This window comes from Rousettus aegyptiacus, unplaced genomic scaffold, assembly GCF_014176215.1.
Source record: "Rousettus aegyptiacus isolate mRouAeg1 unplaced genomic scaffold, mRouAeg1.p scaffold_m13_p_4, whole genome shotgun sequence".
Lineage (NCBI taxonomy): Eukaryota > Metazoa > Chordata > Mammalia > Chiroptera > Pteropodidae > Rousettus > Rousettus aegyptiacus.
This window is the reverse complement of record NW_023416307.1, coordinates 157,419,573-157,441,213: the sequence shown is the minus strand read 5'-3', so window position 1 is coordinate 157,441,213 and position 21,641 is coordinate 157,419,573. Positions and strand designations below refer to the sequence as shown.

Below are 21,641 nucleotides of genomic sequence, written 5' to 3'. Positions count from 1 at the left end.
TCTTTGTTTCAAAAACAGTTCGTGTTTCAGGAAACAAACAGCTGTAGTTGTCAACGGAAAGATTTTAATTGCCTTCAAAGTTCTCTGCTGGGAAGAGAAAAATCGAAAATAATAACTGAATCAAACACGGTTTCCAGATTGAGGGAGGGGAGGAATGTACTCGTTAGAAGTGCAACTAAAATGAAATACGTTCTCCTCGCTAGCTCATTTCTCTTCTAACGAATCTGCAGAAAACGTTTTTCTGGCTCGTTCGCGAAGCCACTTTACCTTGTCCTGAAGGCGTCACGGAGGACCATCCGTGCAGCCGAGGCAGGCAGACGCCGAGCTTCAAGGCCGAGGCTGCTTAGCATGTTGTTCTGCGAGTGTTAAAACGCTCAGTCCCAGGCTTTCCAGAAGCGCTCTTCCCTGGTCCACTCACCCCACACACACACGCGTGCACACACGTGCACACACACACTGTTCCGTGCATCCGCGTCCCCTGCCTCCCAGGCCTCTCCGCCGTCTTCTCCGGGAGTCCCTCGCCCCCAGGAGGCGAAAAGTCCCGGCCGAGAAACCTAGAAGGCAGTGACGGGAGGGCCGGGCACGTCGCGATCGTCGACACTTCCTCGCGCGGGTTCTCGGGCATGGGCATCGCACGCGGCGGAGTAGAGCCTGGGCGTCCGCTGCTGTATCTGCGTGGAGTCCAGGTCACCAGCAAGGGCCCGTTCCTTTTGAAAGCAGACGAAAATCTGGGAAGAAGGTGCGCTGGCCTGCGGATGCTGCCACTGCCCCGTCTGGCTGCCGTGCTGCGGCAGGCGAGTCGGTCCCACCTTTAAGGCCCCGGGAAGCGCAGAGACGCCGGAGCACAGAGCAGGAGCTCAACGCCCTGTCCTGTCCGCGCTCACGCACCCCCAGCCCGTGAGGCCTGCCGTCGGGCGGGGTCAGACCACGCGCCTTGCTTGTAAGCGGCTGTCGTTTCCGTGGTCGACTGGGAGGGAGCAGGGCCGCGCTGGGCCCCGGCGCGCTGTGGGAGCGTGGGGGTCAGGCTCCCGAGCAGAGGTGAGATCCGGGTGACAGCTTGAGGGGTGAACGGCCACCTGAGAGGCGGGCGCAGGGGAGGCTCACCGCGTGTCTCACAACACTGCTATCACGTGGCCCCGCAAACCAGGAAGCTCGCCACAACGTAAGTTCACCGTGCGGTGGCTCTGAGGCCGGACAGCAGCGGGCTGGAGTCCACCTGTCGGCAGGTCTGCGTGCCTCCCGCGGGCTGCTCTAGCCCTTCCTCCCTGCGCAGGGCCAGCGGGGGCCCGGGGAGCCTTTCTCCTGCCACCCCACTCTGACCGTGACACTCTGGGGTCCTTTTTCCACGTCGCAGTTTCCGAGTATAGGAGGCGGAGGCGTTTGGGGCCATCGTTTTGCCCATCGTAGAGGTGTGCTAGCCCCATTCCGTTGCCGTGTAATGAACCGCCGCCAAACTTGCTGCCTTAAAACAATAAGTGTTTGTGTTCTCACGGTTCCTCAGGATCAGGAATTTGGGAGTGACTTAGCCAGGTGGTTCTGACTCAGAGACTTTCGTGAGGGTTTCAGCCACGATGCCGGCCAGGGTTACTGTCATCCGAAGGCTGGACGGGCCCTGCAGGGTCCCCCCTTTGCTCACTCACACGACGGTTGGCGGGAAGCCTCAGGTGCCCTCTGCACGGATCTCCACAGGGCTCCAGGAGCGTCCTCACAGCGTGGCGGTTGGTTTCCTTAGAGCAAAACGACGGTGAGAGAGAGAAAACGCACGGGCACCGAGGAAGCCGCAGTGCCTTTAGTGACCTTGCCTCAGAGAGCGTGACGGCCACTTCCGCTGAATCCCGTCTCGTACAAGCAAGTCGTTGAGCCCAGCCCACACACACAGGGAATGGATTGAGCCGCGTCCCGTCAAGGGAAGAGCGTCAAAGAATTTGCGGCCGTGTTTTTAAATCGCCGCGGGGAAGCGCCCGGAGGCGGGGGAGTGCAGGGTGTGCTGGAGGAGCCTTCACCGGATTGGGGAGCACAGGCCGAGTCTGTGGGTGAAGGGCCTGGGAAGGGAGGTGAGGACACGGTTCCGCCTGCCGAGGAGGCGGCAGGCAGTGCACGTCCAGGCTGGAGTCCATGTCCCTCGCTCCCGGGCGGACACCCCGCCGATTCTGAGGGCCAGATGTTCATATTCACAGCGACGCTACGTTCAAGTAGAACGTTTTTGCCTCGTGAAAACGGAGGTTGGTTTGTGAGTCGTGGCCGTGCCGAGCCACCCGCGGGAGCTGCTCTCGGGTCTCATGGCGCCCCCCGCAGAGGGGGGGAGCACGGGCCGCGGCCCAGCTCCGCCGTTTCCTCCTCCTCTAACTGCTGCGCGTGCGGGAATGTGGAGGGGGCGTCGCGAATCCCACGGACCCCTCACCCCGCGTGGGCAGTCGGCAGCCCTTGGCTGTTCTCACCGTCCATCTCTTCTCGCCTGGCGTTTTCCTGTCTGGAAGAAATGCCGGTGGCTGCTGTCACCGCGCCCGATTCCTCCCCGCCTTCGGTCTGCCTCAGCCATGACTTGCCGAAGGTCCCTTGTCACCGGAGGTTGGCGGAATCCTCAGCGCCTCTGTTGAGTGGTGACATGAACCGCTCAGCTGTGTCTCTGTCACTGACCCCGGCGACCAGAACGCCACAGCCTCTGCGCTCTGCTGGGCCTCAGTTTCCCTCTTTTATGAAACGAGCGATTTCTTTTAACCGGGTGGTGCTCATAGCTCTAAACTCTGCGGTGCGGAAGCAGTGCCTGTCACCAAGCGCGGGCGTGAAACGCCCAGTGGTTAAACCACCGGGCGCCGTGGTTCCTTTTAAGCAGAGGCTTCCTCAGGCGCAGCTGCGGCGGGGCATCACTGGGGGTTTGTCGTCGCCGCTGTCCGGAGGCTAGACGGCAGCTCCTCGGGGAAGGGGACACCCAGCAGGGAGCCCCTCGTGCTCCACGGGGAAGGGGACACCCAGCCGGGAGCCCCTCGCACTCCGCGCTTCTCCCTCATGGGGTCGGGGTGGGCGGTACGCCAGCCGAGATGACCTCCGAGGCGCTTGGCCTCTGGCACGGGCCTGAACTCGTTCCGTCCGTGTGCACCTTCGAGCGCCACCCTAAGCGTAAGGCACCACTGCCCTTCGCAGGCCACAGGCTGGTGCCTCCGAGACCGAGAATGTGCAGCCCGCCTGGCGTCCCCTGCCGGTGGCGGCGGACGGCGTGGCAGCAATGTCACCCGTGCCCCTCACCCCCTTGGTGGCGGCTTTGGCACCGCTTCCTTTCTCCACGGTGGCCTTTGGGAACGGGGACCCTGCTCTGTCCACCCAGTCAGCAACTGGCACTCCCGGTCCCCCGCACCCCGCCCCGAGCCATCGTCCGACTTCAGGGAAATGGCAAAGGGTCGAGTTGGCGTCAGGAACGGGACCGCGTCTCGCTTTTAGGCACCACGAGTTAGTTGAGAATGCCAAGCCGGGGGGCACGTGGGAGTGGCAGCCATCCTCATCCGGGGCCCAGCTGGCCGGCTCTGAATCCCACGTGCCCCCCCCTCCCCGCAGTGCCCACACTTCTCAAAGGCTCATTCAGCTCGGGTCTCTCCGGGCCTCTCATGTGGTCCCGGAGCCCTGGGAGCAGCTAAGGACACAGCATGTGAACTCTGGGTACCCCCGGGTTTCATAACCGAGGGTGTCCAGCGGGGCAGCGGGGCTTCCGACACTCCAGCTTTTCTCCTCCCCCTTGTCCCCAAACACGTCTCCCGTTCCAGTAAGTCCTCCAAACAGAAACAAACCAATCTGTTGTCGCTACGAGCCTGTGAGTAAGTCACCTTTGAAACACCTGACCATTTTTTACTGTTGTGGAAACTGGGAACCAAAGCGCCTTGTGGGAGCTGGGCAGGAGAGGGGCGGGCGCCCCGCCGGGCGCCTGGGCCCTCACGTGGCCGTCTCGCCCCCACAGCCCAGCCCGTGCTGTACTGGTGTGCCCGCAACATGTCCTTCTGGAGCAGCATCTCGTTCAACCTGGCCGTCCTCATGAACCTGCTCGTGGCCTTCTTCTACCCGTTCAGAGGAGTCCGAGGAGGTACCCTGTCTTTAATTTCGGGGGGACTACTGGAAGCCGCGAGAAGGCTGTGACCTGTACCTTCCAGGTGACCGCTGGACATCCCGGGGCGGTCTGTGGGGTCCCAGTCATTCCCTTCAGACGAGACGAGGTGGTAGCTTTCACCATGGGTTTCGTTTTAAATCTCACTTAGAATAATGCGAAGTTTCCTTTCGTATTTGTTGACCAATAAAGAAGGAAGCCATGCGCTGTGAGACCCGTGAGGAGGAGTCTCGGCCTCCTCGTGGGTGCTGGGAGAGTATGGCTCAGGGAGGCTGGGAGAGGGAGCCTGGGTCACACAGCCTGTCTGGGGCAGAGCTGACCCAACAAAGCAGATATTCTGGAGCCCAGTCCACTGGATTTTTTTCCCACATCGCATTTCTGGAGTTGATTTCTGACGACAGAATTTGTAAGAGATCTCTGGAATTTGGGGGTGGCAGGCAAGGGGGAGCGCAGGGCTTCAGTGACTGCAGACCGTTTGTCCTGGGGGCTCAGTTATTCCCACACCAGCCTGTGCTGCCCATGTTCTGTGCGGGCCACCCGTCCCCTGCTTCCGGTCACCTGTGTGCACATTCTCCCCGTCCTGCTGAGGACAGGCTCACGGGGCGGGGGGCCACGTGCATGCCGGCTCCCGCACACCCCTGGCCCGTGCCCACGGCCGCCTCCTGGGGGCAACTCCTCAGCTCACCGTGCCCTGAGTTTCCTGGCTCATCGGCTCACGTAGGTGTGGGCCAACTGCCCATGTGGGGTCAAGGCCCCAGAGTGAGGTGCAGGCTGAGCTCGCGAGCCCGTGTGGAGCCGCACGCGGCCGCTGGTGACTTGTCACGTGAGGTGCGTCTCTTACTCACCGGTTTGAGGAGTTAGCTGTTCTGTCCGGTGTCGAGTTACACCGAAAGCTCTATTTGAGTGATTTTATTCCCCAAAAGCACTGTCTAACCACAAGTCTGGGAGGTCTTCCTTTTCAATGCCACACCAGGAATGAGTGTTCTTGCTGAAGGCCCCGGCAGGCCCACCAGGCGGCCAGCTTTTCCCCGAGGGCACGTCTGCCCCAGCCAGGTGGCCGAGGCCCAAGGGCTTGGTCGGCAGGGACAGAGCCCAGGCCTCCCTCCACCTCGGGACTCGTCATCTGCGTCCCAGCAGCTCCCTCAGACGTGGTTTTGGATGCGCTTTCATTTACCTCCGTTTCTTTAAAAACATTTCAAAGCGATTTTTGTTCTACACCTCGACCATTGTCTTCACCAGTCACTCTGTCAGTCTCGAGGCCCATGTCCAGGGACAGTGAGTGGACAGCTCCCTCCCCGTCAGTGGTGAGCCTGGCCTAGTGGGTCCCTGGAGTTATAGAGTCCGGCCTGGACGAGCCCCCTTGGCCCTCCGCACCCTCTCTGCACAGTGCTCATGCTGGGCTAGTGTGTGGCACCTCCCTGCAGACCCGGGGCCTCCTGTGGCGTCCGGGGAAGCATAGTTGCTGACCCCCCGGGACCCCTGGGGCACCCCGAGCGTTGCCCATCCATGTCCAAGACCCACTGAATGACATGACTTGCAAAGGTCCTCCCAGCTTTGTGGCGGTGGCTCCATTGTGCCATCAGCCCCGGCAGGGCTGCAGGAGTCCAGGCTTCCTGCTCTGGACTCGCTGCTGACCGACTGGACGGGAAGCACAGCGAGACCTCCCGGGAGAACAGGACATGGATCCGACCTCAGAAGCCCTTCCCGTCCATCAGTCCCTGAGCTGGGCGCCAACACATCCGACCCCGTGCAGCGGGAGGCATTGTTTCCGTTTGTGAGACATCGTGGGGTCTCCTCTACGCTCACTGCTAGCCATCAAGGGAGGGTTCGTTAGCCCTGCCGAGCAACGAGATCTGCGTGGTTGCCTGAAATTATTCTCCGAGATCGGCATTCTTGTCGAACTCTAACACGAGGATTCCTGAGACGCCTCTCTGGGATGCGTGTGACGACCTCATTAGGGGCGCTGTGTGGCTTGGGGGCCCATGAGGCCTGTGGCTCCCCTCGGCGCCAGTGGCCTTAAAAGCTCCTCCCGACAGAATCATCGCCCGCCTCGCTTCAGAAGGGATGAGTCACACAGTCTTTCAGAAGCACGAAACGTGAGCGCCTTCAGGCTTCTTACTGAATGTGTGGGCATGTCATGTAATGAAAGCAAATACAGGACTACTTTTTAAACTTTCTCGTTATTAGATGTTCAAATATATACATAAGTAGGAAGAGTAGTATAATAAACCGCCACGTACCCATCAGCCCCGGCTGAGCAGGTACCAGCTTCTGCCAGGATGGTCGCATCCACCCTCCAACTGTATTTTCTGAAACATTTTAAAGAAGTCGACCTCTTATCATCTTGCACGTAAATGTATCATTGTACATCTCTAATTTATAAGGATATTTTTAAAGACATACCATTATCCTACCTGATGAAAGTAAAAGTGAGTCATGTAATAACCTGTCCATTTTCACCTTTCTCCATTTGTCCCAAAGATGTCTTTCTATAGTCAGTTGCGGGGAAGGGGGGTTCATTTTTGGAATCTAGCATTATTTTTTGACATTTCTTTTATAGTGGGGACACAGCAGGTTTTATCCTGGTCCCCTCAGGATTTGGGTCCATGCATCGTGCTGGTCACATTTATTATACCGGGATCTTGAGAGGTGGTTCAAGATGGTGATTAAGCACTTAAGAAAATGAAAGGCAAGCCACCGGCTGAGGAAACATTTACAAAGTGTGTATCCGACAAAAGAATACATAAAGAACTCTTACAGCTCAATGACGAAAAGGCTATTCAATGGGCAAAAGACGTCACCAGACACTTGACAAAAGATCTACAAATGGCCAGTCAGCCCATGAAAAGGTCTTCAGTGTCACTCGTTACCAGGGAAACGCAGATGAAAACCGCCGTGGGGTAGCCCGACAAACCCGCTAGAGTGGCCGTGGCGTGGCGCTGCCACGTGCCACCCGCGAGGACACGCCCCAGGCCTTTTGCAAGACAGCGTGGTCGTGTCTCGCAGAATCGGACAGACGCCGAGGATTCCAAGCTCTGCTTCCTTGCCCTTGTCCGAGGGAAGTGAAGACGTGCCCACGACGAGGTTTGCGCTTGCGTTCGGAACCACGCCAGCCTGGGAGCGACCCAAACATCCGCCCATTCGCTGCCGACTGGCCCGTAGGTGAGCGGCGGGCCGTCCACACGACCGAGCGCGTCTCCGCTACAGAAGGAACAGAGTATCGATGCACACGGTGACCCGAGCGCAGGTTAAGAACGTGAAAGAACGTGACAGACTGCTTGTGGGCGTTGTTCCCGCTTTCCGTGGAAGTCTGGACAGCGCGGAGCTGCAGTGACAGGAACCATGTCAGCGGCTGCCGGGGGTGAAGGCGGCGAGGCGCCGCCGTCGGGGCCTCGAGGACGCCTTTCCGAGGGCAAAAGCGTTCTGCGCCTTGCTCGTGCCGGCAGCAGTTACGCGTGGTGGTTACGTGGCACTCGAAACGGATAGATGTTGCTTCTGCTTCTTAAAAAGTGGCGGCGAAGGACCACAGACTTCAGGGGCATGTAGACTCCAGCCCTTTGCTGTGTTGCCTCAGGCCAGATGCGTAACCCGGGACTCCAGAGGAAGATGGAGCCAGCAGTACCGACCTCACAGGCGGTGCGGGGAGTAAATGCGTGAGCCCTCGGCGGTGATGATCAGTCAACATCCGCCCGCTGCCGCGTGCTCGGGAGGCGACCCTCAGGCCTCCGACTCCACTTCTTCCCGCATCGTGAGGGGCCGCTGACTCTGCCCGTGTCGGACCAGGTCGCCTTGTGCAGGAACTCAGAGGCGGGGAGGGGCAGGCAGCTGGGGTCAGGGGAACGGTTTTCGGAGAGAGAGTGAGTCTCGGTTGGCGTGAACGCGACAGACTAGGGCAGCCAGCAGGTTGGGGAGAGGCTGTCACCTGCCCGGTGTCTGCTTCCTGGGGGGGCGAGAGTGACACTCCTTTATGTAAGTGGCCTCAATCATGGAGCACTGCTTGTTTACATCTGGAGGAGACTCAGACTGTGGCAGCATTTGAAACGGGAGGTTTTTTTTTTTAATGAGTATTTTACAGAACTATATTTTTAGCCATGTTGGCTCACGTTACATAACCAAGCCTCTTGTGGGGCACTCTAAATAGAACTTGCAATAGCAAGAGATGACAGAAACTGGTGTCAGCAGTTTGACGACACAGATAATCTAATTGTAGATGATGCTAATGACACGGAAGTCGCCGTCCCCCTTCCCTTGAAGAAATCCGATTCCGACGGGGGACCTCAGCTTTGCCTTTGCATGCTTTTAATAGGCATTAGGAGTTGAGGCTTCCAGTTTGCCTTCCCTACGAGTGACGTGTGACATGTGCATGAGCTTTATTTATTGAACGAGCATTTGACGGCTGCCTACGGGGTATCAGGTGACCGGGGGACACAGAGGGCTCAGAGCAGGAAGGAGCACCAGACGTGTGTTGAAAGGAGGCAGGGCGTGGGTGCAGGAGGCTCCGCAGGAGAGGGGACATGGAAGGTGCCCCGGGAAGGGAGACGCGTTTCTCAGGTAGCGGGAACACGCGGGGACATGGGTGTGACCTGGCGCGTCCAGGACAGTGGTGTGGAGGGGAAGTCGGGGCAGATGCAAGGCCAGGGAGGTGACCGAAGGGAGTGTGGTTGAGCCCGCGTCGGCCCGTCCCCTGTGCTCCGTGTCTTCCAGGGACCCTGGAGCCGCACTGGTCGGGACTGCTGTGGACAGCCATGCTCGTCTCTCTGGCCATCGTGGTCGCCCTGCCCAAGCCCCACGGCGTCCGAGCCTTAATCGCCTCCACAATCCTGCGGCTCATATTTTCGGTCGGGCTGCAGCCCACGCTGTTCCTTCTGGGCGCGTTCAACGTGAGTACTTCGCCTTCGCACCTGCTCGCTCGCGACATGCAGATGGCGCTGCCTTCCTGCCCCGGCCCTCGGCGAGGGCCTGCGCTTTCCATGCAGAAAAATACCGTGCCGTTCGGGTCAGCCGGCAAAGTGGCAGAAGCCAGGCAGCCGCTCCCCTTCCCCGCCCCAGCCTCGGTCGGTCGGCGGTCGTGAGCCTCTCGGAGTATTTCCAGACGCGGCCGACACGGCTTTTAGGGCATGTTCCTCTCAGGTCGGGAGGAAGAGGAAAGCAGCCGAGGTCTGAATGAGCTTGGCCAGTCCGGTGGCGACAGGACCGCCGGCTCGGGAGGTTCCGGCTAGTAAGGCCAAGCGCCAGGTTAGCACGGCACCTGCTCCTGGTGCGGCCACACGGGACAGTGGGACGAGGGGGCGGGTGGGGGGTGCAACGGGCAGCAGGAGCCAGGCGAGGAGAGGACCGCGCGGGTGTCAAGGCGGTGGTGACATCGGGAAATGCCGTCTTGCTGCGCTGGAAGGGTAGAGGCCACCTGCACAGTGCGGGGACTCTAGGAAGCGGGGACAGCTGGGCCAAGCTGGAAGCCGTGCTGGGGACGGTCCCCGGTGAAAGGGGGTCCCCAGACACGCGAGGCACCGTCTCCTCCCAGAGGCCCCTGCCCTGAGCGCGTGGGGAAGCTGAGGTCACCGCACGAAAGGGGAAGTGATGTCCCACCAGAACCCAGTGTCCCCAGACGGCCAGGCCACGAGGACACCGGGGGAGAGGAGCCACCTCCAGGCGCCAGGCTTGGGGAGGAGGCGCATGGAAGTTCCGTGCTAACGAAGGGGGAGGCGCTCAAGTGGGCCCCGGGAGGTCCACCGGCCCCAGGGACAGCCCCCAGCGGAGTCCCAGCTCCGTGTGGCTCACCCACTGGCCCGCAGGACCTGGCCCTGAATTTGGGGACAAGGCACAGCTTCCTCCTCCAGCGCTGCCGAAGCATGTGCCTGGTCATCAGATCTGAGGCAGGGAAGGGGACGTGGTCTGGGGACGTGAGAAACGGCCAGTTAAGCGGAGCGGAGGGTTGTCCCTGCAGTTCCTCGGACACGGGCACGCCGGCCCGGATCCCCAGGGAGCAGAGACGGCGCTGCCTCCCAGGCTGGTGTCCAGTGGGTCACAGGGAATGAGGGTCGCATAGGGTCCAGGCTGGGAAAGGCTGTTCCCAGGGGCGGGGTGGGGGGACTCGGAAACAGTGAGCACAGAGAAGCGTCCTTGAGAAAATGCCTTCCGCAGTGGCTCGTGGTGCAGATGCAAGCGAGGGGGGCTGGAGGCGGGGGTGGGGACCATCGGGGACGCTCAGTAAGAAGGGAGGTGCCGAGGTCAGCCGCGGAGGACCCGGTGGCACGCGGTGGGCGCGGCTGGAGCCTTCCCCCGCCGGTGAGGGGGGCGCGTTCCGTGTCCTCCTCCCCAGCCCGAGACGGCCCCGCTGGGCTGGCCGGCAGGCAAGGGAGGCCACGGTGACCCCGGATGCTCAGTCACGGTGCCTGGGAACGAGGCGGCCTGCGAGAGGCCACGCGGAGACCTCGCTTCCAGGGCGGAAATGCACTGACATTGTTCACGCGCTGGGCCCGAGGTGACGAGAGAGGCCGTCGTGTCAGCCGTGGCCCTAGGGACGCAGGACCCGAGGGGCAAAGACGCGGGTGCTGGGGATGCAGGCGAGGCAGCACTGTTCCTGCAGGAAGCTCAGAGTTGACAGGCAGAAGGGCGAAGCCCGGGACGTCAGAGGCCGTCTTCTGTGGGCTGCCGCGCTGTTTGTGTCTCTGGCTCTCAGTTAGCCCATGCGTACCTCGTCTTCAACACAGATCAGCTGAGGGAAAGACGCAACGTAGACAGTTACCATTTATGATAACATTAGCTTGGGGGGAAAGGCTGAGACAATTATAATAATCTTTTAGAGAGACTAAAAAATGAGGAACACCCACGTGGAGCAGACGAGGGGAAACGGATTTGCTGTGGACAGGAAGTGGGCGGCGGGTGCCAGGGTGGGGGCCCTGGCAGGGGGGCAGAGCCCTGCCGGGCCGTAAGGGCTGGGGGTGGGCACGCTGGGCAGACCGGGAGACCCACGGTGCCCCCGCAGAGCCCCGGGGCCGTGGGACGGCTGCGACGGTGGGGGAGGGGCAGCACTGGGCCGGAGCTGAGGCCGAGCTAGCAGAGCCGCACGGAAGCGGGGACAGCGGCTGAGTCCGGGGTGGGGGCACCCGCGGGTGGAGAGCGGAGGGGACCAGAGCGGAGCGTGGCAGGGGCGGGGACCCGGGTGGAGCAGGCGGCTCTGTCGTGAAGGCGGGGGGCGGGGGCGGTGCCAACGCAGCAGGGCCTGGCCTTGGCTGGCCCTGAACCCCCATCGACACGGTTCGTGGAGTGTGGAAGGTGCGTCCTCACTCCGTGGAGCGGCCTACGCTGAAGGTTAGACGAGTAGAAGGAAAGAAGACGACCCCGCAGTGTCCGGGCTGCAGCCCGCCTGGAGGCGGCTGGACTCGCGCTGCGAGGGTCGGCTCGCTCCCTTATCTGATGGCCGAGGGGCTCGTTCACCCCGACTCGCCAGGTTAGCGGGCGGCGTCTCCCCAGCCAGTGGCCGGGCGAGCGAGGGCGGCAGAGCGTGGTCCCACCAGGTGCAGCCTAGCGAAGAGCCCCCCCGCAGCCTGCTCCTGACTCACGCATTCCTGCTAGGAGCCAGACCCCGGGCCTGGGGCTTCCGTCACACAGTAGGGCTACCTTCAGCCAGTACACACAGCATAACAAGCAGAAGAGGAAAAGGCTCGGCCCCCACGACGGCGATCCGGAGCCTTGCCCCAGGTGCAGCCAGAGACGGGGCCCCTACAGCGGCATCAGGGCCCGGCCCCTCCCGGCTCTCTTTGGCACTGCACGGCTGGTTCTAGAAGGCTCCGTGGTGCAGCAAGACAGACGCCTTGGGTTCGAGGTCAGGGGGAACGAACGAAATGGTGGTGCTGCCGTCCCAGGAGAGATCTCCGTGGGCGTCCACTGGGGCGCGCGCCTGTCCCTCAACGGACCCTTCCTGCCAGGAGCGTCGGATGTGCTGCTCGGCCAGGAAGGAGCCGCACCTGAACCTCACGGACTGGGCCCCTGGCAAGGGCTGGCTCCCCAGGGGAAACGGGAAGTCTGTCCTAGCAGGGCAGGGAGAGCAGGGGACCGGCATGCATGCTGAAGTCCCTCCCCCCCCCCAAGAAAATTCTCATGTTCTCCATGAAATTTGAGGCGCAAGAGCTAAGAACCAGCTGCTTCTCATTAAATTGCGACCCTGTAATGCCGAGAATGTAACAGAAATTCAGAAAAAGCTATTATTCAAGCAGGTCACAGGGTTCGTGGACTGAGGTGACCTCTGTGTTTGACTAACTCATGTAAGAATGTTGGAAATGACGCTCATCTCGAGAACCGTAATTTCAGTATGTGTGTTAATTTTGTTTTTGTGTGTTAAATTTGTTTTTGCCGGGCGCTAATGTTACTTGACTACGGTGACGTGTGAAGATATTTGACCACCGCGTAACGTGTGACATGCTTGAAAAGCAAAGTCACGAAATGACTTGCATCGCAAGGTGGTTTTGGGCGGGTTTGGGGAGCATTTGGTGCGACAGGGACCTTTCGTTCAGGCCGTGACCAACACAGGTTCGAGATTCGCCCTGGGCTCTTGTGGAGACTCGGGCCGGCAGGGTCGTGTTCACGTGACCGTCCCCCTCGTTCCCAGGTCTGCAATAAAATCATCTTCCTCATGAGCTTCGTGGGCAACTGCGGGACGTTCACCAGGGGCTACCGGGCCATGGTGCTGGACGTCGAGTTCCTCTACCACCTGCTGTACCTGCTCATCTGCGCCATGGGGCTCTTCGTGCACGAGTTCTTCTACAGCCTGCTGGTGAGTCCCTGGGGTCAGAGGCCTCGCGTGCCGAAGACGAGCGCGTCCTGCGTCCTCCCTCTCATCACCGACCCCTCCTTCCGATGGCGGCGGGCGCGCCCACTCTAACGAGGTCATAGCACCCCTGTCTGCAGCGTTTGGGAGATCTGGGGTGGAAGCCACCGAGGGGGCAGGTCAGCTGGTCGGCGCCGGGCAGGCGCGGTCACACCGCAGGCATGGTGCGTGATGGTGGCCGCGCCCTGGGCCCGGACACTCCGGCCTTTGTCTCTGTGTCTTGGGCTCGGCCGGTGCGTCCCAAGGTGAGTGTGTCTAAGAGCGTCATCCTCCTCCTGCTCCCCTGGGATCTGGTCCCCGGGGAAGGCGCGTCCCCGGGAAGGCCTGCAGCGACATCAGATCAGCACCCATTTCTCATGACCCGAGACCCAGGACCCGGAGCTGGGTGGACGGATTGCTCAGCAGACGTGACGGCGTCCATCAGAGCCAGCGCTTAACGTCCCGATAGACTGTAAAATCAGGTGCTTCCGTCACCTTCCTCCGGAGCCGTCATTTTTCTTAGCTTTTAAGTTGCAAGTATCCGCGAGCTCTCCCGTCACGGGTGGGAAGCTGTAGAGCTGCGGCTGAGGAACCGTTGCTTTGTGCCCACGTCAGATGCCGGGGGGCGCCTAACGCCGCCCTCCCCCGCCCGCAGAACCATCCGGAAACACCTGTGAGGATGAACGCCCATCAGGGGCTTCAGACGAGGGGCTTAAACAGGCGGAGCAAGGCAGGGACCGGGGGGGCGTTCCCTGTGGGGTCCCTGAGCTCGCCACGTAACTGCTCTGTGCCTCAGCTCCCCCAGCTGCAGAATGAGAGCGACGTGTCTCCCCGACAGGGCTGCCCTGGGGTCACGTGCAGCCGCGTGTGCCAGGGCTGTGGAGTGGCGGCCACACGGGACGCACCCTGTCTCCCCTGCTAGGGGTCGCGGTCCGGGCCGGCAGGGCCGGCCCGTCCCTCCGTGGGTGATGCTGGCAGGTGAGGCGGGCAGGCAGGCTCTTTCCCCTCGTTTTTGAGTAGGTCTGGCTAGACGTTGAGGTTTGGGACAAAGAGGTCTCTGCGTATGACTCTGATCGCCGTTCGGGTGACCTGTCGCTCCGTGTCAGAAACGTGTAGGGCTCTGTGGGCACTTCTGAGCCTTTTCGCAGTAAACGTCCCGGGGCGGGTTTCCCGTCCGCGAGTCAGGGAGACACCAGGCCTCAGTCCAGCAACGTCCAGGGCAGTGTCTCCCACCCCTGCCAAGGGGCCTCTTGCAAGGGCCAGGAGGGTCCCGTTCAGAAAATGCCGTCTCTCCCAGGGAGAGTTTGGCTTTCCCCGCGGTCCATGTCCAGCTGGCTTCGTCTCCTCCTCTGGTCATTTGAGTCCCCTGCCCTGGGCCATTCGCGATGCCGGCCAGTGCCGGCGCTGGAGGCAGGGGGGTCACGGCGAGACAGACCAGTGTCGTCCCTGCCCTCGTGGGCCTCACAGCCCTGAAAAGAAGTGAGTGCCCTGCGCTGGCTGTCCACGGTGAGCTTGGGGACATGGCCAGACTCGCCGGCGAGGAGGTGGCAGGGGGGCAGGTCCGCTCTGCGGGCTCCCGGGTCTGAGTCTGAAGCCCGGCCCTGGGCTCGTGAGGCGGCTCCTGCCCCACGCCGCGGGGGCCCCTTCGCAGTGGGTGTGCGCGCCGTCCAGCCTTGCCCGCTACAGTGGGGAGAAACGCAGGGCTCTGCTCACTCCTTCTAGAAGGGTTTAACAGGCTCCAACTTGACCATGGCTGGGCACCTCTCATGGGTGCTGCTGGGGTTTTCTAAGCTCTCTGCGTCTCGACTCGTCTGCGACCTCAAGGGACGTGTTCCTTTAGGTGTCAAGACACAGTATCCAATGTGAAGAACCACAAACAAAATATTAAAACCATTCAGGTTATTACACAGACAGGGGAAGCCTGCGGCAGGAGGCGGTAGGGAGCGAGACCTCCAGGGTAGACCCGCAGCACACAGGTGTGAACACTCCACGCCACCAGGCCCGAGAGAGAGAGAGAGTGGGTGGCCGGGGCCCCCCAAGGCTGGCTGAACCTGGCCTCACGTCGGCAGCTGTGTCCTTAGAAGAAAAATCGATGCTCCAGGTTGAGAACGTACCCGGCTCACAGGCAGGTGGTAACGAAAGGAGGAAGCCAGACGGACAGAACTCGTGGGAAAGGGGACGACCTCGGCGCTCACCGGCGACATGCTGATTCAAACAGCCGCGGACGTCCGGACGGTTCAGAGGCGTGCTCAGCAGGGCGGCGGGTGCGGGTCTCCCCGCGGCGAGGGAGCTGGTGCAGCCCTCCCGGAAGAGCGGGGGGGGGGGGGGCGTATGTTTCTGTCGTAACATTAGACGCAGCGTTCTCATTTCTGGAAATTCAGAAAGAAATAACTGGGCAGGTTGACGTGGAGGTAAGCACAACGGATTCATCCCAGCGTTGTTTCTACTGACATGAAAACGTCTTGGCTGTTCAAGAAATGGAAAGATGTCGGTTAACTACGCTGAGTTTTCCATACAGTGAAGTACGAGGGGATCATTTTTGACATGAAATGTTTACAAATGCTTGGTGAACGAGGCTGGCCCTGTGCCAGCACGATGCTATAATATTTTTGCAAAAATGCGTAGGCACATGTTACATTTTTTTTTTCAAACGTAACAAGGCCAGAAGGAGTAGGTGCCTGTAGACGGTGGGGCGCTTCGTGATTTTTTTGTTTTTCGTTGTGCTTTTCTGTGTTTTCGAGCCGGTCTCCATGGGACATGTGTGATTTTGTAGTTAGAAGAAAGCTGTCCCTTTATAAAGTCGCACTCGTCCTCGGCTGCGAAAGCAAAACCATAATGAGTGAAGAGGATAAGCCGCCGCCACTCGCGCGATCGGAGGGCCGTGGATCGCTACGGCTCCGACCCACAGGAGGCCTGTCATCTGTGGTCCGAAGTCGCCGTCGCCTGCTGCGCTCTGTGTTCTTGGCGCCTCGACGTCCTCCCCGCCTCCCGGTCAGTTTCCTCCTCCTCCACGCTGGTCCCAGGCACAGGTTGCGTTAATGGGGCTCCTGGACCAGAAAGCGGACTCAGATGTGAATTCTGCCTCGGAAGGGCCTGGGAGACCGAGCGTTCCATACACCGATTTTACAGAGGGAGAAACTGGGGTCCAGAGAGGCAACACGGCTCGATCGACGTCTTGCAGCCAGTGAAAGGCAGAGCCGGACGCGAGCCGCGGTCCCCTGATGCCCTCGGCCGTGCGCAGGCCTGCGGTGGGGCCAGCGCCTGCCGGGAGGGATGTGGCGTCAGCCCCGAGGCCAGCTCAAAACCAGTGCCGGGCCCGAGAACAGCCCCGCGGAGCCCTGGCCCCATCGCCGCCCCGCCAGCCAAGTGTCCGAGACTAGCTCTCAGGACCAGCAGGAACCCTCTGCCCCCCATGAAGCCACCTGTCTCCTCGCAGAGGGCGAGCCCGGACGCGAGCATGCCGTGAGCTGCAGGCGCCTCTGCCCCGCCGGGGCAGGGAGGGTCGAGGCTTCCTGGGGCGTCCCCGCCACCAGTGTCCCTGCCCCAGACCGTGCGTGCGACCTCGGCCCGGGCGCGTCATGGCGAGGACCGTTTCGCGCGTGCCGAGCGCTGCGTACAGGTCGCCTGCTGACTCCTCGCAGTGACTGTGAGCTCCAGTCTGCGGCCGGGGGGACCGAGGCCCGGCGGGGAGCGGCCGAGCCCCGAGCCCCTGTGTGAGTCCTTGCTCCCCGCACTGGCCTCCCCCGAGGCTCAGAGCCCCAGGAGGGCGAGGACGTGACTCGCCCAGCCCCGGCCCCCGCGTGGCCGGCCGTTAGTAGAAACTCAGTAAATACTCCCCAAACGGAGCTTGCCAGGACCCCCGTCACTCTCCTGCCCCTTGTCCTCTGAAACTCGCCGGAAGGAGCCTACACTTGCTCTCTTTCCAGGACTTACAAACTGCGCGGGTACCCCCAGACGGGGTACCCCCGTCTCCTGCCTGCCTTTTCTAGGCTCATTTTCCCTCCCTTTTACCTTCTGAGTGTCGCCGTGAAGACAGGCGCGTGCGAAAGCAGTACGGTCCCCGTACGTACCGCGTTCGAGGCCCCAGAGGGGTAGATGTTCCGTAAATCGGTCTCCGACGGGGGATGCTGGCGTCCGCCCGGCGCGGGGGCTTCGTAGGCTTGTCCCGTCACCTTCCTTCCGTTTGCTCTCGAAGCTCTTCGACTTAGTGTACAGGGAGGAGACCCTGCTCAACGTCATCAAGAGCGTCACGCGCAACGGGCGGTCCATCATCCTGACGGCGGTGCTGGCTCTGATCCTGGTCTACCTGTTCTCCATCGTGGGCTATCTGTTCTTCAAGGACGACTTCATCCTGGAAGTGGACAGGCTGCCCAACGACACGGCTCTCCCAGGTGGGTTTGCGGTCGGGTCCGTCCCGGTTAAAACCGAACTGATGAAAGCGGCAGCTTGAGCCACGCGGGCGTCTGTCTCCCCAGCACCCAGCGCGTGACTCTTCAACGTAGGGCTTAGTTCTGCCTCTCTTCCCAGGGTGGGGTGTCAGTCACGTGCCCCGTCCGAGGGCCCAGACCCTACGCAGAGTTTATTCACGACAGTCATGTTTTAAAATGGCACGACTGCTTCACAGAGCAATGTGAGCGTACGTACGTTGAAAGCAGGGGCATGTGTGCCCCTTCGGCCCGGTAAATCTACTTCTAGGAATTTCTCCTGGAAGAAAAGCCTGACTGTGCATGTACCGCAGCCCTATGTGGTAGGACTCTCACTGCTGAGTGAAACCGGAAGCAACCTGGACGTAGGAAGTGGCTCACGAGGCCAGCGGTCCCCAAGCTGTGTGGCACCGGGGATCAGTGCGCCTATGAGCATCTAACGCCTGAGGACCTGAGGCGGAGCCGAGGTGGTGATGCTGGCGCTGGGGGCAGCTGCAGACGCAGATGGAGCTTCGCTCACTCACCTGCCACTCACCTCCTGCTGTGCGGCCCGGCTCCTAACAGGCCAGGACCAGTACCGGCCTGCAGCCCGGGGGGTGGGGACTAGGTTCTAGTCCAGTCGTGGGGTGGTGCACCCTACGGACACAGTGCATCCTCATAAACCTTCACAAAAAACGCCCACAGGACGCAGTGGGAAATGACAGAATAAGTTCAGTAGGGTCTACGTGTGCTCTTCTAATTGTAAAGTTCATATACGTTCTCAAAGTACAGGAGGCGACTCAGACTGCGAGCACTGGTTCTCTGGGGCTTTCTGATGACACACGGGTTTCATCTTATTTTATTCCTACGTGCAGCAGGAACAGAGGCGATTTGCAGTTTCGAGAACAAACAAACAAACAAATAAATAAGTGGCACCCAAGTGCTCTTTCCCCTTGATTAAAATGTTCGACACTAGGAATTGACACATCGCTGGGTGTCGGTCAGGTAGCCGGGCACCCCGAGTCCAAGAAACAGGCCGGAATGGCCGAGACCACGCCAGCCGGCCTGTCCCCCCTCCCGGCTGCCGCTCGTCCCTGCAGCCCCCGAGGGGCACGAAACGGCATCTCCTCCAGTGAGCGGTCCGAACAGGGCCGTCCGGCCCTCGCTCTCGGCTGGAGCCTGCGTCCCCGCCCACGCTCGTCCGTTTCAGCTGCCTAACATTCGAGCGATGCTATTTAAGTGTGACATTTCTCGTGAGCCTCCAGGGATGAGTCCCCAGCTTCCCACCCACCCCAGATCGCCGAGCGAAAGTGTAGATTGCACCTCTCCTTGTAATCTGCGGGATTGTCGGACGTCGCTTACGCAGAGTTGTTAGGTGGGCCGTGACGCGGGGACTTCAAACCTTTTCACCAGTCTGCGCGTCACAGAGCCCCCCTCTCTCTCGCAGACGCCGGCGAGAGTTTGGCGAGCGAGTTCCTGCACTCGGACGTGTGTCGGGGGGAGACCGGGGAGAACTGCTCCCCCACAGCACCCCAGGAAGGTAGGCCCTCGTCGCTTTGCACCCCACGGTAGTGCCAGGCCCCTCGGGTGGTGCCCACGACGTCGAAATCTGATGAAAGCGGAGTCACGGCTCGGAAGCCAGGCCAGCAGCACGGGGGGCAAGGCGAGGCGGCTGAGGGGGCCGGAGGCTCCGTGGGAAGAGCCTGCCTCGTGGACGCGGCCGCCGTTCCGTGAGCACCCACTGTTTGCCGGGCCCGCGTTCTGTGCCCTGACAGTAACAGCAGGGAGGTGGGCAGGCGAAGGGTGTCGCGCGTTGCGCGAGCGTCGCCAGAAGCACCCAGCCCGGTGCTGGAGTGAGGGCGTCGCCTCAGAGGCGACGGCCACGCCGCAACGAGAACCTCGGGCGGAGGAGGAACGCAGCAGGTGTGGGGAGCTCGCAATCGTGAGGAGGAAGAGCCGCAAGAAGGGCCAGATCATGAAGGATCTTAGGTGTCAGGCCAAGGAGGTTAAGCTTCGCCCAGAAGGTGATTGGAAGTTGTGGGAAGGGGAGTGACGTGGCGAGATCTGTGTTTGAGCCAGGCCGTGCTCACTGCAGCTGGAGGAGAGGGCAAGGCGGGCGGCAAGGCGAGGTTCTTCCTCCAGAAACCAGTGAGGAGAGACAACCTCCAGTGTGAAGCGAGTCACCCAGAGGCCATGTGCACGCCCTCGCTGGGTCCCGCCCTCACGGCCTCCTCCGCAGTGAGGGGCGCGGGCTGGAGGCGTCACCCTCCGCTGAGTGACGGGAGGCTCGTGACTAGAGTTAAGCAGCTCGGTTAAGGTCAAGTGCCCGCTCAGGGCTGGGGAGGAAGGACGGACTTCAGGTCTAACAGAGGGAGGAAGGGCGGTTCTCAGGGCAGCACCCCGGCCGCCCTCGGCTCTTTGGAAAGAACGTGCGAGGCTCGAGCGCTTCGTTTGATTTTTTCCTGCCCCCGACACCTGTCGGCCGGTGAGACGGCCCCACACGCTCACGTCAGCCCCCTGGCTGTGTCCGCAGAGCTGCCCCCGGCCGAGGAGACGGAGCAGGACCAGGAGCACACGTGTGAGACGCTGCTCATGTGCATCGTCACTGTGCTGAGCCACGGGCTGCGGAGCGGGGGCGGCGTGGGCGACGTGCTCAGGAAGCCGTCCAAAGAGGTGGCCGTGTCCCCAGGGAGGGCGGCGGAGGGCTGGGTGGGTGGGTGGCGGGCGGGCAGCCCGCGAGGGCTCCTCCCCTCCCCGTTCATCGCTCTGGTGCCATGCATGGGGCCAGCCCTCCAGCCACACTTAAGTGGCCCCTTGCAGGGTTGGGTCTGGCCACTGGGACACCTGTCCACAGCCCCGTAGCCCCCAGGAGGCTCCCTGCCACACGGATGACGTGACCCTCAGAGACGTCACAGCGTGGGCACAGGGCATGGAGAGAGACGCCATCGTGGCGTTTGAACTTTTGATGCCCTGGTTGAGTTTGGCCACATAGACTGGTGGGCGCTGGTGGGGGCCGGGGTGCACCAGGGTGTCGGGCCCCGAGTCCTCCGCCTTCTGCCCTGACTGCGGACCGGAGGGCGGCCGGGTGACCTGGCTGGCTGGACGCCTCTTTCCAGGAGCCCCTCTTTGCCGCGAGGGTCATCTACGACCTCCTGTTCTTCTTCATGGTCATCATCATCGTCCTTAACCTCATTTTCGGGGTCATCATCGACACCTTTGCGGACCTGCGGAGCGAGAAGCAGAAGAAAGAGGAGATCTTGAAGACGACATGCTTCATCTGTGGTGAGCACGCGCCGGCTCTCAGCTCTCGGTGGAGGCGCCGCCCTTGGCCTGGGCGGCCCCTGCTCCGCCTGCCTTCAGCTGGGACAGAATGGGGAGGGGCCACCAGGGGCCCGGCGCAGCTGTGGCCGGCTTGGTGTGAGGAGTGAGGCTCCGGGGAGCAGACCCGTGACCGCACCTCACCTGAAATGGACGCACCTCTGGGGGTTTTCGCCACTGGGCCGCGCAAGCATCCCCGGCCCCACGCTGAGCAGCCCTGCAGCCGGGCTCACCGCGGGTGGCGACGGGCTTCGCGTGAGTGGGCGCCCCCTTCGAGCGAGCGTTCGGGGAGACTTCAGACCTGGGTTCTGAGTAAGCTTCTGCCGCTCACTCCCCATGTCACCTCACGGTTGAGTCACTTCTCTGTGAAGCGGGTCCGGTCACATGTCCTTCCCATCATGGCGGGACTGAGGAGGGCTCGTTAACGTGCCGCTGCCCGACAGCCCGCACGGAGCAGGTCCGCCACCGGCGACGAGGAGGGGACCCCACGGGCACCGAGAAACATCGCCCTCCCTCTAGCGTCAGGAGCACATGCGCACGCAAGCCGGTCGTGTAGGAAGCTGGGAGCCGAGTACCCGTTTCAGAATTATTCATCACGTAGTCACTAAATGTATATATTTCCTATTGGCGTGTGTACTCAAAATACAAGCATTTTCCATTTTAAAACTTTTTTTTTTTTGTCCCCTTTAAAGCCTTTAAAAGCATTTGGTTTGACATAATTTTCCGGAGTTACAGAAAAATCATGAGTAGTACAAAGAATTTCTACATTCTGTTCACTTAGATTCCCCAAATATTAAAATTTTACCTTATTTGCGCACGCACACACGCTTTTTCTGACTAGTTTGCGACTGGCTGACACAATGCCTCTTTATCCCTAAACATTTCAGTACGTAGTTTCTAGAAACGAGGGCCCTCTCTCATACATGTGTAGGGTAAGGGTCGGAACCGGGACGCTAACAGCGGTCCAGCTCTGTCCTCTGATCTGTAGACCTAATCCAGATCTCGCCCTTTACCCCGACAACGT

The 21,641-nt window shown here is 61.2% G+C and overlaps 1 protein-coding gene across 11 annotated transcripts in view; it reads left to right on the top strand.

Moving 5' to 3' along the window:
- Positions 1-21,641, top strand: part of ITPR1 (inositol 1,4,5-trisphosphate receptor type 1) — a 260,469-nt gene that overhangs the window by 214,390 nt on the left and 24,438 nt on the right. For 10 of the 11 annotated variants that reach the window (XM_016133138.2, XM_016133137.2, XM_016133135.2 and 7 more), the window contains 7 exons: positions 3,947-4,069; positions 8,795-8,970; positions 12,699-12,863; positions 17,092-17,287; positions 18,747-18,839; positions 19,833-19,972; positions 20,416-20,581. In XM_016133138.2, coding sequence (XP_015988624.2) covers positions 3,947-4,069; positions 8,795-8,970; positions 12,699-12,863; positions 17,092-17,287; positions 18,747-18,839; positions 19,833-19,972; positions 20,416-20,581 — 1,059 coding nt within the window. The remainder of the gene's footprint in view (positions 1-3,946; positions 4,070-8,794; positions 8,971-12,698; positions 12,864-17,091; positions 17,288-18,746; positions 18,840-19,832; positions 19,973-20,415; positions 20,582-21,641) is intronic. The other variant, XM_036219256.1, reaches the window with a different exon arrangement.